The sequence below is a fragment of the Gracilinanus agilis genome, chromosome 1 (assembly GCF_016433145.1).
Source record: "Gracilinanus agilis isolate LMUSP501 chromosome 1, AgileGrace, whole genome shotgun sequence".
NCBI lineage: Eukaryota > Metazoa > Chordata > Mammalia > Didelphimorphia > Didelphidae > Gracilinanus > Gracilinanus agilis.
The window spans coordinates 345892121-345908041 of NC_058130.1; the positions used below are offsets into that span (position 1 = coordinate 345892121).

General features: G+C 40.0%; 1 protein-coding gene across 1 annotated transcript in view; it reads left to right on the forward strand.

Moving 5' to 3' along the window:
• The window catches only part of THBS4 (thrombospondin 4), a 70416-nt gene extending 54698 nt beyond the window's left edge, over positions 1–15718 (forward strand). Inside the window, exons 16-22 of the mRNA XM_044680949.1 lie at positions 2615–2808; positions 4951–5129; positions 10489–10537; positions 10682–10878; positions 12573–12745; positions 14501–14640; positions 15497–15718. Coding sequence (XP_044536884.1) covers positions 2615–2808; positions 4951–5129; positions 10489–10537; positions 10682–10878; positions 12573–12745; positions 14501–14640; positions 15497–15558 — 994 coding nt within the window. The 3' untranslated portion in view covers positions 15559–15718. The remainder of the gene's footprint in view (positions 1–2614; positions 2809–4950; positions 5130–10488; positions 10538–10681; positions 10879–12572; positions 12746–14500; positions 14641–15496) is intronic.
• The last annotated feature ends 203 nt before the right edge of the window (positions 15719–15921 follow it).

Consider the following 15921-nt stretch of genomic DNA (forward strand, 5'->3'; position numbering starts at 1 on the left):
GGAGAGGAGAGGAGATAGACAGAGACAGAGAGAGAAAGAAGCTCACAAAGAGTGAGGTAGACTGTGAGTGAGGCAGAAAAAGAAAGATGAAGACAAGAATATTGCAGTCTCTTCCCTAGAGAAACTTAAAGTCATTTTCTAGTCCTAGCCTTTTTACATCCTCAGGAAATCTTTACAGAAGCCAGAAAAGGAATAAGAGAGAGCGTGAATTCCCTACATTGCCTGTTAGACCATAGCACCATTCCACATTCCTTTTCCCCTTTCTCTAAACCCCAGTGGACTCAGTGTTTAATATTTACCCATAAAAATACACCGTCCTTCATTTCCACAGAGCCCACAGAGTGGCAGTCAGTGAGCGACTCATAAATAGAGCCTCCCTATCTCCATTCTTGGGCCCACATAGGAGTCTCCGGTTGATTGGGGTCAGTGCCATTGCTCAGAAAACCTTATCTCAAGACTCATTTTCAGAGCAGCTTGCACTACAGTTGTGGAAGAAATACATTTTGTCAAATTCAAAGAAATAGATAAAGTAAATTATAGTTATTGTTATTATCTGCTGCCAGAATACTAAGTCAGATATTTTCCAAATTTTAAAGCATCCTTTTGCACTAACTTCTGGGTACTATGACTCACCTAGATATATTTTAATTTCAACAAAATTGGATATTTTAAATCCAAAAAAAGAGAGAGAAATAAAATCTCTTACTTCTACATAAAACCATTCAAAGATAAAGAAAAGATATTGATGAAACAGCTCAACCTAATGGTTTTTAAAACAGGACAGGAAATCCCATCACTTGGGCCATGGGACTTCATACTCCTTTACACTGGTTTCCCTTCTCCAGATTCTCACTCACTGAGTAAGGGTGATATGGCAATGAACAGCCTCACTTTGGTATTAATGGCTCTCTGCCTCCCCATCCCTTTCTGCCTCTTTTCTGTCACTGGAGGTTGATTTAAGGGGACAGCCTCAGGACCAGGGCAGGAATGTGAGAACAAAATGGGTATTCACTGTCTTAGATCAGGTCCAGTTAGGAAAACTCCCTAGAAGACAGAATGGATTCTATGGTTTCTTGAATGAAAGAGGAAGCCAGACTTATCTTACAGTGTACCTGAACCCTGGGAATCCTTGGAAGAAGGGAATTCTCTAGATCAGGGCTAATCCAGATCTGCTTCCTCAAAATTAAAGTGATCTTAGAAGGTATAGAGTGATCATTCACCTTGTCATTTTCTCCCCAAGGCATTCATTTCTAAATTCCTGTTGGAAATATAGCTACCATTTATATAACACTTTAAGGTTTGTAAAGTACTTTAATTATTTAATTTTAATAATTATTTAATTATGTACTTAAAAGATTTGATTATGTTATTTTATTTGATCCTCACAATAATCCTGGAAGGTAGGTACTATTATTTTCCATTCATTTTATGGATGAGAAAATAGAGGCAGATAGAGGTTAAGAGATTTGCCTAAGGTCACATAGCTAATGTTGAGGAGGGCCACATATGAACTCAGGTCTTCCTGATTCCATTCCAGCACTCTCTCCATTGTGCCAAGGATCTTGTCTTCTCCCAGTCTAGTATGGGATCATGGGATTTTTAGCCAAGACACTAGAATTGAAGTATTGACGTGTAGAAGTCCGTCTTTCAACTTGGCAGGAGTCTTAGGGACCATCAAAGCCCTCATTTTCCAGATGACAAAATCGAGACTGAAGGAAGTTAACTAATTTGTCCAAGATCACCCAGGGAATAAATGTTGAAGACACCGTTTGAACACCAATTATCTGACTCCAGAGCCAGTGAGTGCTCTCTCCACTGTACCACACTATCTCCTAGGACATCCAGTCTGATGGACTCATTTTACCATTAAAACTGAGGCCCAAAGACATTAAGTGATTTATCCAAAGTTACAACAGAGAATCGGTAGCAGAGCTTCTTCCCAGGGATTCTGATTCTGAATCTAATGTTTTCTTTTCTTTGCTTTTTTCTTTTTAAACACTTAACTTTTCTCTTAAAATTAATATTAAGTATTGGTCACATGGCAGAAGAGCAGTAAGGACCATGCAATGGAAGTTAAGTGACTTGCCCAGAGACACACACCTAGGAAGTATCGAAAGCCATATTTGAGCTGAGAACCTCTAAACCTAGTTCTCAATCCACTGAGCCACCTCGTTGCCCCTGAAGTTTTGTCTTAATTGGTTAAAGAAAAATAAAAAAGGCAAATGGCAAAGAGAAAAACTTCACTGTAAACCCAATCCCCTAATTTTCACCCCTGCCAGTTGGCCCTTGATCCTCTCTGAGACAATATGTTTAAGATGTATTTAAAACAAGTCAGGAGGGGGCAGCTGGGTAGCTCAGTGGATTGAGAGCCAGGCCTAGAGACAGAAGATCCTAGGTTCAAACCCGGCCTCAGCCACTTCCCAGCTGTGTGACCCTGGGCAAGTCACTTGATCCCCATTGCCCACCCTTACCAATCTTCCACCTATGAGACAATACACCAAAGTACAAGGGTTTAAAAAATAAATAAATAAATAAATAAAAACAAGTCAGGAGCTTATAGCCCAATGGTCTAAAAGGTCTTTCTTATTGCCCCCTCCCTATCTTCTCTCTGCAGTGATGGAGACGGACATCAGGACAGCACTGACAACTGCCCAACCGTCATTAACAGCTCCCAGCTAGACACAGATAAAGACGGGCTGGGAGACGAATGTGATGATGATGATGACAATGATGGGATCCCAGACCTCGTCCCGCCGGGCCCTGACAACTGCAGACTTGTGCCCAACCCATCCCAGGAAGATATCAACAGTAAGCCAATAAAACTACATCGTGGTATAGACAGTTACCCAGATACATGACACAGCCACACATCTATACACCAATATTTTGTTTTTCTTTTGTTCTTCTGAGGTTTTATTTATTTATAAATTTAGGAGTTATTTATTATTATTATAGTATTATCTATCATTATTATTGATAAATTCATTAATTTAGAATATTTTTCCATGGTTACATGATTCATGATCCCCCCTCCCACCTCTTCCTTCCCTGCTCCTGGAGCTGACAAGCAATTCCACTGAGTTATAGACATATCATTGTTCAAAACCTATTTCCATATTATTTATATTGGCAATAGAGTGATCTTTTAACTCCAAAACCCCAATCACATCCCCATTGAAGCACGTGATCAATCATATAATACTTTGTTTTTTTCAAAATGATGTTTCATTGATCCCTTTTGTTTTTATATCAAAAAATAATTTCTAGATATAAGCCAATCCATTATAGGGATACAAGATTTGTAGGGGGTAAACTCTTTGCCAATTATGCCAAATATAAGGGAGCAAATCGGTTCTATATGCTTTTTGTAGTTTGGCATACCCTCTAAGAGAATGAGATCCTGAAGAAAGAGGGTCCATGCCAGCTTGGTTATTAATAGGATTTATTAGGGATAATTGGGTTAATTGTGTACATTTACTCACAAGATGCCATTCCTGGGTGGCAGAAGGACAAAGGAACATGGTAGATCTCTATCCCAACTCTAGGTCAGTATAGAAACAGAAGAAGAGCTAGTGCCAGGGATGGCCCAGGGTCATGTGCAAGTTTTTCCTGTGGGATGGTTGGAGTTTCTTTTGGTGTTTACATTTAATCAAGGTAGTTTAGCTTCTCTGGGGAGTCATAGATCATGTTTTCACTCTGGTTACCACTGTACACCCACCCATTGAGTATGCATTGGATTCTAAGAGCAGCATTCAATCCAAGCAATAGAGGGAACACATCTAACAGTACATGCAACATCTTTTACCTCTCATCTCCCACTCGTCCTAGGAAACAAAGAAGAGTAGTACGGTTCTTCCGTTCTTCTCCAGGGCCAAGATGGGTCATTGCAATAGTATTCATTTTATTCTTATTTTCACTTACATTTTTGTGTTCACTGTACATAATATTTCCCATGTTCTACTTACATCCCATATCATGTTCATCCTGATATCTATTCAGTCTTCCCTGATTTATATGAATTCCTCACATTATATCTTATGGAGCAAATAGATTCCATTGCAGTTTCTTCATTCAACCTTTCGTCAAAAGTCATCCATGTTAAAGTTTTTTTTTATGTTGTCAAAAGAAGCACACTCACTTTTCCATGAGTACTCCTCAGATACAGGGTTTTCATAACGAAGCTTATTTCTCTGTATTGCTGTAATCTGCATTTGAATCTCTATGATTTAAGTCACAAATGTCAGTAAAAAGGGAAGAGTCCAGACCTACAAATATATCTGTGTGCGAAGAAAAAATTTGGAACAGAATACCATATACAGTGTCTGCAAAGGGAGAGGAGACTTTTGACATTACTAGGGCTTTAAGAGAGAGGGAAGGAGGTGAGGGCAGAAGTGAAGATGGGGCATGGAAAGATGGAAAGAGCAAAGTCCTTAAAGAGATCAAAAGTAGAGGGTACACACTGCTAGCTTTGCCACCCAAAGTCCCCAAACTAAGGAGGGAATAGAGAGAAGAAATATGGCCTCAGAGAGCTTTGAGATATGCCAGCTAAAGTTGCTAGATGTAATGCTTGTGTTTAATTTTTTATTTATTTTTATTCAAAGGTCCATATTAGTTTGGTCCATCCAGTTTGGGCAAAGCCCTGAATAAAGCTTTAATTAGACATGAATGTTTAGCCAGGTCTCCCAGTAATCACCAGTTTCTGTCCCAAGAGCTAGAACAACTGATTCCTCACTGGGTTGGTGGGACAGAGACACCTCCAGCCTGGGGCAATTTCTGTCTTTAGCCTGGGAGCTGAAAGTAGATCAGCTATTGGAGGCTTCAGGATGAGGTTAGTTTCAGGAAGGGCTTTGTCTTTTGTGCTTATTGTCTGATCATCCTTATCCTTAGCTAGGAAGGATGAGTGGGTACCACTGTCATCAAACCTTTCTCCTGTTTCCCTGACGCATCCAGGTGACGGTGTGGGGGATATCTGTGAAACAGACTTTGACCAAGACCAGGTCATTGACCGCATCGATGTTTGCCCTGAGAATGCCGAGGTCACCCTGACCGATTTCAGAGCCTACCAGACCGTTGTCCTGGACCCTGAAGGTGATGCCCAGATTGATCCCAATTGGGTGGTTCTGAACCAAGTAAGTTTGCCCTTTGGTTTAGTGGGAGAATTGTGGGTCTCACAAATGCATGCTTGTCTTCCCCTTCTAGGAACATTTATTACTCTGATTTTACCAATGTTTCTGTGGTAGGAAGTGACCCATCCCTATTATTAATTTTTTTTCCCTAAACCCTTACCTTCTATCTTAGAGTCTATACTAAGTATTTATTCCAAGACAGAAGAACAGAAATGGTTAGGTAATAGAGGTTAAGTGACTTGCCTAGAGTCACAAGGCTAGAAATTGTCTGAGGCTAGATTTGAGCCCAGAACCTCCCATCCCCAGCTTTGGCACCACTGAGCCAAACTAGCTGCCCCCACTCCTACTATTATTAATGTTACTGCATTTATAATTCTCCCTATCCTACTCCCACCCATGAAAAAAAGAAGAATTTAAGGTGGCAGGATCTTCCCAATGAACAAATAAATAAGGTAAAACACAGAGTCTGGGTAACATACCCAGAGTTACACAGCAGTTTCTCATTTTCCCATCTATAGATAGCTAGGAATGTAGAGCACAGAACCAAAAAGATCTGCATTCAGATCAATCTCAAACACTTATTAGCCATTTGACCCTGGGTAAATCACTAACCTCTGTCTACCTGTTGCCACATTTCTAAAATGGAAATGAAAATATCACCTACTTCCCAGGGTTGCGGATTAAATGAATTACTATTTACATAGCATTTTGCAAACCTTAAAGCTCTACCTTTTAGAAAGTAGTGGAGCTAGGATTACAAACAAGGCATCTAATTCCTGTCCAATTTTCCGGTTTGGTTTTATTTTTTTACTAACAAAGGCATGGGAGAGTAGGAAAAGTCCTTAATTTGGAGTCAGAGGGACCAGATTCAAATCTCATCTCTGCAACTTAAAAAATATATATTTTTTAGACTTTTTACATTTTTACATTTATTTGTAATTTGTCCCTCTCCTTACTCCCACAACACACCATGGAGCCAAAAACACTAAACAAAAAATACCCTAAAACCTCATCATAAATATAGTATTCACTGATAATGATTGTGCCGCAAAATATATGTCTCTCTGCATTTTAAGTCCCTAAACTCTCTGGCAGGAGTTGAGGGATTATGATTGCACTGATCAGAATTCTAAAGTCTTTGATTTTATCTACAGTGTCATTGTTGTCATTGCCTAAATTCTTCTCTTACTTCTCTGAACCAATTCATAGAGGCTTTCCCTGAAACCATTTATCCCATCATTTCTTATATCATAACATATTATTATAATCATACAATATATTATACATATTATATAACATATAATATAAATAATATACCATTACATGTACATACCATTCACATATCAATACTCATATAATAATGGCATATGAATGTTATTTGATATACCAGATGTGAATAGTATATGAATGGCAGATAATATATCATATGTGAATAGTATATGAATGATAGATGGTCTATTATATGTGAATAGTATATGAATGGCAGATATATATTATATGTGAATAGTAGATGGTATATCATATGTGCATAGTATATGAATGGTAGATGATATATCACATGTGAATAGTATATGAATGGTAGATGGTATATCATATGTGAATAGTATATGAATGATAGATAATATATTATATGTGAATAGTATATGAATGGTCAATGATAGTATATCATCAACCATCCATATGTCATTTATAAACCCACATAATTATTTAATGTAATTCATTAGTTTATTTAATTATTGAATAATTTACACAAACTATTCATTATTATTTTGATTATTTATTTATTTAGAAAGATAGTATAATTTAATCATCCCTAAGAGGAAGAAATCCTCTTATTTCTCAGTTGGGGACTACTAAGAAAAGAGCTGCTATAAATATTTTGTGCTTACAGTGCTTATTCTTTCTGTCGTGACTTTCAGATATAAGCCTACAGTTGTGGTATCCTATCCAGCTAATTTATTAGTTGTGTGACCATAGGCAAGTCTCTGACCTGCAAAATTACAGGGTTGGAGCAGATGACTTCTAAGGTCCCTTTGAGCTCCAAACCTCTGACCCTATGGCTAACATCTGAAAAATGAGGAACTTCCTGGGACTTAGAGCGACACTGCAGTAGAACTCTTTGTGACAAAAACAGAATAGTCGAGTCACTAGTAATTAAAAAACATTCAAGGATTGGTAGTTAGGTGGCTTAGTGTATAAAGTGCCACACCTGGAGTTAGTAAGACATCTTCCTGAGTTCAAATCTGGCTTCAGACACTTACTAACTGGGTGACACTAGGCAAAGTCACTTAACCCTATTTGCCTCAGTTTCCTCATCTGTAAAATGAGATGGAGAAGAAAATGGCAAACCATTCCAGGATCTTTGCCAAGAAAACTCCAAATGAGGTCATGAAGATGCAGATGTGACTGAAAACAAAAGTTTTTAAGTAAATAGAAAGGAGGTAGTAATTGGCTATTAGTTGAATTCCCTAACTAAGGCAAAGTGCTTCTATAGCAGGCTCTTTTCACTCCCCTCAAAAATTGAGGTGGGTTCAAATCTGACCTCAGATACTTCCTAGCAATGTACCCATGGGCAAATCATTTGACCTCCATTGCCTAGACCTTACCTCTCTTCTGCCTTGGAACCAATACATAGTATCAATTCTAAGACACAAGGTAAGGGTTTAAAAAAAAAAAAAAAGGCAAGATGGTCCCCTGGGTTAGTCCAGCAGTCCATTTCTCTTAGACAAAAAGGACAGATGGTGATGTGGGCCCAGATCTGAATAGGAGGAGGAGAATGGCATGGATTTCACTAGAGAAGTTACCAGGCACTTTGAACAATCCCAAACTGCTCTTTATAATAAAAATCAAACTCCCCCACCTGGCAGTTTAAACCCACCCACAATCTGGCTCCAAACTGCCTCTCCAGCCTGCTTTTTTATGACTTCCTCCCATTCATATACTGCATTCAGCCAAACAAGCCTTCCAGTCCTTCCTCCTAACTTAACCCTCTATGTCCCATCTCCCATCATGCCTTCATATGGGCTGCCTCGTTTCCAGCTCCAAGTGCCTAGAAGGGACTCCCTTCTCACCTCTGCTTTAGCTATCTTCATGGCCCCCACTATTTTCTGACGTTCTTGCTCTCCCCACAATTAACGTTGTACCTTATCTGTGTTGTACAATGCTCCACTGCACCAACACACACACTTAGAATGCAAGCTGCTTGAAGACTGAACTCTTGTCTTGCAGTGTAATGGTTAGAGAACTGACCTCAGAATCAGAAATATGTGGGTTCAAATCCCACCTCTGTCCCGTAGTGGCAGTGAGACCTAGGGCAAGTCATTTAACCTCTCACTGCCTCAGCCAGTTCTCTAAGACAATGAGTTGCAGAACAATCACAGCTATGTGTTTGGGAAGACTGGCACCTATAGTGTGAGGACTTGCTGAGCCCTTTTCAGGACTGCCCATCCATCTTTGGGGTCCACCTGTCACCTGTGGCTCCAAGAAGTAGTAGCATGCACAGCAGCCAGACTGTAGTAATACCTTCTTGGCAAACAGGCTAAACCAGGTTGAGGGTAACCAAGAGGCTTCAAACCTATCAATGAATTAGGGGGATGCCCACCCCAGGCATGCGAAGACTTCCTCTGGTAGAATGGGCAGGTAGAATAATTTGTTCCAGCGGTCACAAAAACAACTGAAGCAGGCACTGTGGAGAGCTTAGAGTTTGGTCAGACATCAAAGAGCCCAAGATCATCTGGTGCATACTGGGTCATGGCCCATTGTCTTTTTTTTTTAATTAATTAATTTAAAATTTTTTGCCATGGTTACATGATTCATGTTCTTTCCCTCCCCTCCTCGCTCCCCCCTCCTGGAAGCAATGAGCAATTCCACTGGGTTTTGCATGTATCATTTTTCAAAAGCTATTTCCATTTTATAATTATTTGCAGTAGAGTGATCATTTAAAGTCAACATCCCCAATCATATCCCCATTGAACCATGTGATCGATCTTATGTTTTCTTCTGCGTTTCTACTCTCACAGTTCTTTTTCTGAATGTGGATAGCGTTCTTTCTCATAAATCCCTCAGAATTGGCCTGGGTCATTGCATTGCTGCTAGTAGAGAAGTCCATTGCAATCGATTGTACCACAGTTGTCTCTGTGTACAATGTTCTCCTGGTTCTGCTCCTTTCACTCTGCATCAATTCCTGGAGATTGTTCCAGTTCACATGGAATTCCTCCAGTTTATTATTCCTTTTAGCACAATAATATTCCGTCACCAACAGATACCACAATTTGTTCAGCTATTCCCCAATTGAAGGACATCCCCTCATTTTCCAATTTTTTGCCACCACAAAGAGTGAGACTATAAATATTTTTGTACAAGTCTTTTTCCTCATTATCTCTTTGGGGTACCAACCCAGAAGTGGTATGGCTGGATCAAAAGGTAGACAATCTTTCACAGTCCAATATCTTGACTTTTGTCCTGTCACTGGGCTTTGATGACTGTGGAAAAAAGAGTAAGGACAATGACTTCTTTTTTTTTTTTTAAACCCTTACCTTCTGTCTTAGAATCAGTGCTTGTAGACCCCAGGAGTGAGAGTGAATCCCAGATTGCAAGGTCTCTGGGAAGCCATGGTCTGGCCAAAATCAGTCACGCAGCCTAGTCATCACATGAGTCCCCCAAAAAACCCTCTTCTACTTGGCAACAACTGGTTGTCCTAGTTCTAACTACTGAAGCCAAACATTTCCCTGAGAATCTGGACTAGATGGTTACATGTTGACATATTGAATTATTATCCTATAGAAAACTCTAAGTTTTTGTGAGGTAAACTAAGTCATTGTACTAAGAGTGTAAATCATTACAATCTATTGTCCCTGCAAAAGGCTTCCCTAATCCCTTAGCCTATGTCACTTTCTCTATAAAATACCAGCTCTGATCAATAAACTTTGCCTCTGATTGCTACCAGCTTCACTGACTCTCCTGACTAGTGTCATCCTGCTCCTCACATCTCATTCTCCTCACCCCTTTGGAACCCCCGGATGTTTGTCAGGACCCCTTAAGACCTGACAAATACTGTGTATTGCTTCCAAGGCAGAAGAGTGGTAAGGGCTAGGCAATGGGGGTAAGTGACTTGCCCAGGGTCACACAGCTAGGAAGGGTCTGAGATCAGATATGAACCCATCTCTAGGCCTGGATCTTAGTCCACTGAGACACCAATATACCCCCAATGAAATAGTTTTAAGGGTGTATTCAGGGGCATATACTATTTTAAATGTCAACATACCAACAAAACAAGATGACATTTGGAATTATGTAGTTCCAAGAGCTCATTCTACCAATTCTAGAATTGCTTTCAACTGGCTGAATCTTCTTTCCTTTGCAGGGCATGGAAATTGTGCAGACGATGAACAGTGATCCTGGCCTGGCAGTTGGTAAGTCCAGAGAGGGTGTAGTAAAGTTCCATTGAACAGTACCCAAGTTCTCATACTACCCCCTTGGGCTCCTTGAGGAGACATTTGTGTTCTCCCTTTCTCCCCCTAATCCTTTATTTAAAAATCGTTTTCTTCTCTCTCCAGGGTACACAGCTTTCAATGGTGTGGACTTTGAAGGCACCTTCCACGTGAATACTCAGACGGATGATGACTACGCCGGCTTTATCTTTGGTTACCAAGACAGTTCCAGTTTCTACGTGGTCATGTGGAAGCAGACAGAACAGACCTATTGGCAAGCCACACCATTCCGGGCTGTGGCTGAACCAGGCATTCAGCTTAAGGTATTGGTATCATCCTCTTTCTCTCCCTCCCTCAGTCTAGGAATCTGAGCCTCCTGTCCTCTCTCCCCACATACAACTCAGACACAAACACTTAGCACACACACACACCCCTTTTCCTAGTTTTTTTTGTGTGTATTTGCCTTTCCTCTCCTGCTAGATTATGAGCCCTTTGAGAAAAAAGGACTATGGGAGCAGTTGGGTGGCTCAAGAACCTTTAAATATGAGAACCAGGTCTAGAGATAGAAATTCCTGGGTTCAGATCTGACCTCAGGCACTTCCTAATTGTGTGTCCCTGGGCAAGTCACTTAACCCCCATTGCCTTGCCTTTAGTGCTCTTCTGCCTTAGAACCAACACACAGTATTGATTCTAAGATGGAAGGTATGGGTTTAAAAAAAAGAAAAGAAGATTGTACAGATAGTTCTTGCTATGCAAATTTGCATTATGTAAATGTGACTTTTCATAAATCTGAAAATAAGTAAATTCTGAAAAAATACCTATGTTAACTTTCTGTACAGTATTATGCTCTGCCTCCATGCCTGCCTCTTGACTGGGCACTCCATAGCTTCACAACCCTCCACCAAAAAAAAAAAAAAACTCCAAGAAAAAGGACCCCCAGTGCCACCAACCCTTCAGAATTCAGGGCTTAGCTTGAGACCTCTGGCTCAGAGAGGGGAGACCCCACCCCATGTGTGGGAAACCAATAAGAGAATAGATAAAAATCTGCGACTCTTCTTTTGACCCCTTTTGTGATCCTTGTGATTTCTTGTTGAAAAGTATTGTGGCCTTATTGAAAAGCTTTAAGTTCCTATCAGACCTGAATATAAAGGGTTAACACTGTTAACAGCAAGGAATGCTGCTGCCTATTATAGCCAAGGCCAAGATACTCCCCAACTTGGCTTTTTGATAAGAACCTAGTCAAAATTCAGCCTTGGCCTTGGTCTATTCTGAAGCCAATGTTTTGTGTATTGATGTAACATAATTTGTAACTTCTGTGCATCTGCAAAGTTTCAGGGGGGTTCTGTTGCATGAAATGAGTCTTGAAATATATATAATAAACTCCATGCTCCAGGAGCCAGAGCTAGAAGCAAGAGGTAAAAGACAACTCCCTTGTCCTGTCCTTATCAATTAAACTGTCCTTATCAGATTATCAGAGATGATAAAGAGATCTCCACGCCCATGCATATTCCTTCTCCTGCTCTCAATTCTCTGTCCCGGCCCTCCCCTAGGACTGTGGGCTGCCCCTTTCCTTCCTGCTTCTCTTATTCCCTCCATCTTTCCCCACTTTGGAGGGCAAATTCACATATGTAAAAACCACTTTAGGTGGAGGTTTACAGAAGGGTCCACTTCTGTAAAGGAAGAACTATCTGTATTATATTGATCTTCATATTTCCAAGGCTTGTTAGGAAAGAAAGAAAGAAAGAAAGAAAGAAAGAAAGAAAGAAAGAAAGAAAGAAAGAAAGAAAGAAAGAAAGAAAGAAAGAAAGAAAGAAAGAAAGAAATAGTAGTAGTAGTAGTAGTAGTAGTAGCAGCAGCAGCAGCAGTAGTCCAATTATTAAAATATAACAATAAAATAAAGTAATAGTGTGATTATAAACTTAACTTCAGATATTAGACCTGTGCCTATTGCCTTTACTCAGGGCTCTCAAATGAAAGTGCACCTTCTGGCTTGTAATTTTGTTGTGTCTATAATCAGGCTGTCAAGTCAAAGACAGGACCAGGCGAACACCTCAGGAACTCCCTGTGGCATACTGGGGACACCAGTGATCAGGTGAGGCTGTTGTGGAAGGACTCCAGAAACGTTGGCTGGAAAGACAAGGTGTCCTACCGCTGGTTCCTCCAACACCGACCCCAGGTTGGCTACATCAGGTAGGAGGAAAAAGGATAGAAAGCTCTTGGCTAAGGGGCTACGATTCCAGGATCTGGCTCTCTCTTCCTGTTCTTCAAAAGCCATTCTAGTAGAATATAAGTTCCTTGAGGGCAGAGACTATTGTGGATTTTGTCTCTATATCCCAGGACCTGACAAAATTCCTTGCACATAGTAGGAAGCTTAATAAATGTTTATTAAATTTAAATTAAGTTGAGATACCCTTCTGCATTTCCCGTATTTTCACTGCTCAAAGCCTGTCTATATTCAAGCTCTTCTGAGATCTTAGTTTAGGAGTTCTCACAGCAAGCTACTACTCACAGTGAGATTCTAAGAAAGAGGCAACGGGAAATTCTCTCAAGTCTTTAGTCAGACCCTTCACTCCCATAACCTTATGACCAACATGGGTACAGATTGAAATTCCAAGATGGCCCTAACCTTGGTGCTTTGATATGAGACTTAAATGAGATTATATTTCTACAAGACTATTCAAAGGGAATATGTGAAAGAGTCTGGACTGCATCTATGTGATAACAGGTAGGGACTTTCCAGGTGAACTCCATCATGACTTTATAATTACACAACATAGGCAAAAACTCACTTCTACAAGACTTAGTCTGAAGAGGAGACCTTATTTTTTGAAATTTATACCCATTCTCCCTGTTCTCCTAAGGCTATAGCCAAACTATGGCATTTGGACACATCATTCCCAAAGTTTAACTAAGGCAGAGCTATTGGGGTTTGTTCCAGGGTGTCAGGTTTAGAGGACACTGACACCATTTGCCTTCCTTCAGCAGCATAGAATCAACAAGCTTAGTACCTAGTTAACAAGAAAAATTTGTTAAAGTAAGAAACTGCTAGATGGCAGGCTGGGGTGGTCATAGACTGATCCCCAAATTGACTGAAGACCCACTTTGTGCTATTTGCCCCAATGTGGTTTATGGTAGTACCTGATCTGGCCACCAAGATTCCTTAGTCATGGCTTCAATTTCCCCATTTGGTGATTGATCAATGAATCAATATATAAGCATTCATTAGTTACCTGCTATTTGTCAGGCACCCTGCTAGGTGCTAGGGATATAAATCCAAAAGTGAGCCAGTCCCTGCCCTCAAGAAGCTTATATTCTACTAAAGAAATGTGTGTTTAATAATTATACCAATCACTAATATCGATACAGTATTTTTAAATTTGTAAATATGTAAAGTACTTTGCTTATATTGTTTATATTATTTTATTTAATTCTCATACCAATCCTTTGAGATAGGTGCTACTTTTATACCTGTTTTACAGATTTTATAGATGAGAAAGAATGAAAGAGTTAAATGATTTATTCAAAGATATACAGTCAATAAGTATCAGAGTGAGGATTCAAATTCAGGTCTTCCCGATTCCTCAGGACCCTGTCATTATATCTCCTAGGAAATACAAGATACAGATGAAATAAATACATGGTGATGGGGTAGGGGAAGGAGGGAAAGGTGCTAACAACTGAGAAAGTCAGGCATGACCTCTTAAAGGAAGTGCCTCTTGACCTGAGCCTTGAAAACAACCATGGGTCCTAAAAGCTGGAAATGAGGAAAGAGAACATTCCAGAGATGGGGGACACCTGGTCCTGAGGTGGCAAGCCCCTTCCTCCACATTTGTTTCCATGATTCTGTGCTCATAGCTGCCAGCATGGCATTCCTAACCAAGGTTGGTGCTACTCTTCCCCCTTCTGAAGCCTCATGAGGAATAATGATGGTTGCCTTCTCTGCAGGGTCCGTTTCTATGAGGGCTCCGAGCTGGTAGCTGACTCGGGAGTGACCATCGACACCACCATGCGTGGTGGGAGACTGGGAGTCTTCTGCTTCTCTCAAGAGAATATTATCTGGTCCAACCTGAAATATCGCTGCAATGGTAACTTCTTAAAACCAAATTGTTAATGCTGTTATCCCAAAGGACCTTTGACTTGTTTTTATGCCATACTTTCCTCCAAAAAGCTCAAAATATTTACATAATGCTTATTCACATTAACCTCACAACCCCCTTATAAGGGAAGAAAATGTAGATATCACTTTTCACATTTTACAAAAGAGGAAATTAAGACCCTTGGAAATGAATGGGTTTCACCTAAGGTCTTAAGGTAGTTATGGCATTGGGATCCTAAACTTTACATTCCTAAAAATTTTTGAAGATTCCCCCCAAGAACTTTAGTGTGAGTTATATCTAATTGATTTTTACCATATTAGAAATCTCAGGATATTATTAAAATAATTTTAACCTTATCCTTTCCCTGAGAGAGGATCAAGAATCCCGAAGGGTCTGCAGACCACACTTTGAGAACTAATGGGCTAGGCTTTGGGGTAAGACCCAAGGACCAACAAGGGATTCAGTCATAATTAGATTGGAGGTTAGGAGGGTTTATTTTTTTATTCTCACTAGATAAATTCTCCCTCTCACCCTCTTCTTTCTCCTACAACCAAAACCTACCTGAGAACTCATAGGCTAATAGCTAAGAGAGCAGAAAGGAACCTTAGAGGCCATCTAATTCAACTGCCTCATTTTAAAGATAAGGAGACTGAGACCAAGAGAGGGGGAGGAATCTGCCTACGCTATTGCCCTGCAATTCAAGATGTGACAAAGTAGGAATTTGTTGTACACTGCATAGAGCCCTCTTTATCTGCTCAACAGTGACTTCTATGGGCTCCTCTAGAAGCCCTAGTGATAGAATTACAAGAGCCACAATAACTTTCCATTCATTTTCTTCCTGCAGATACCATTCCTGAGGACTTTCAGGAGTTCCAGACTCAGAATTTTGAACGTATAGATAAATGAATAAGAAGAAACAACCCACAATTGCCTTCCTAAAGACTAAAGCAATATATTTTTAAACCTTACATATCTCAGTACCTGCCACAGCTTTTTCTCACCACTACAAATATGTCAAGACTTTTCTAATGAATGTGACAATAAAAAGGAGATGGTCATTTCTAAACATCTTGTGATAGAGATATAACTTAGATGCTGCTCAGCTATTTTATGGAGCACTGACTCAGTTCTCTGGATTTTGAATCCAGGGACCCAGGTTCAAGTCTCAATGGGTTTTCCTTGTATTCTTTTAAAGTGAGTTGTTTCTATTGGACAATGAGCAGAGTATACTGAGTAAGGTCTAAATCACAGGTCATATTCTTAGCCAGA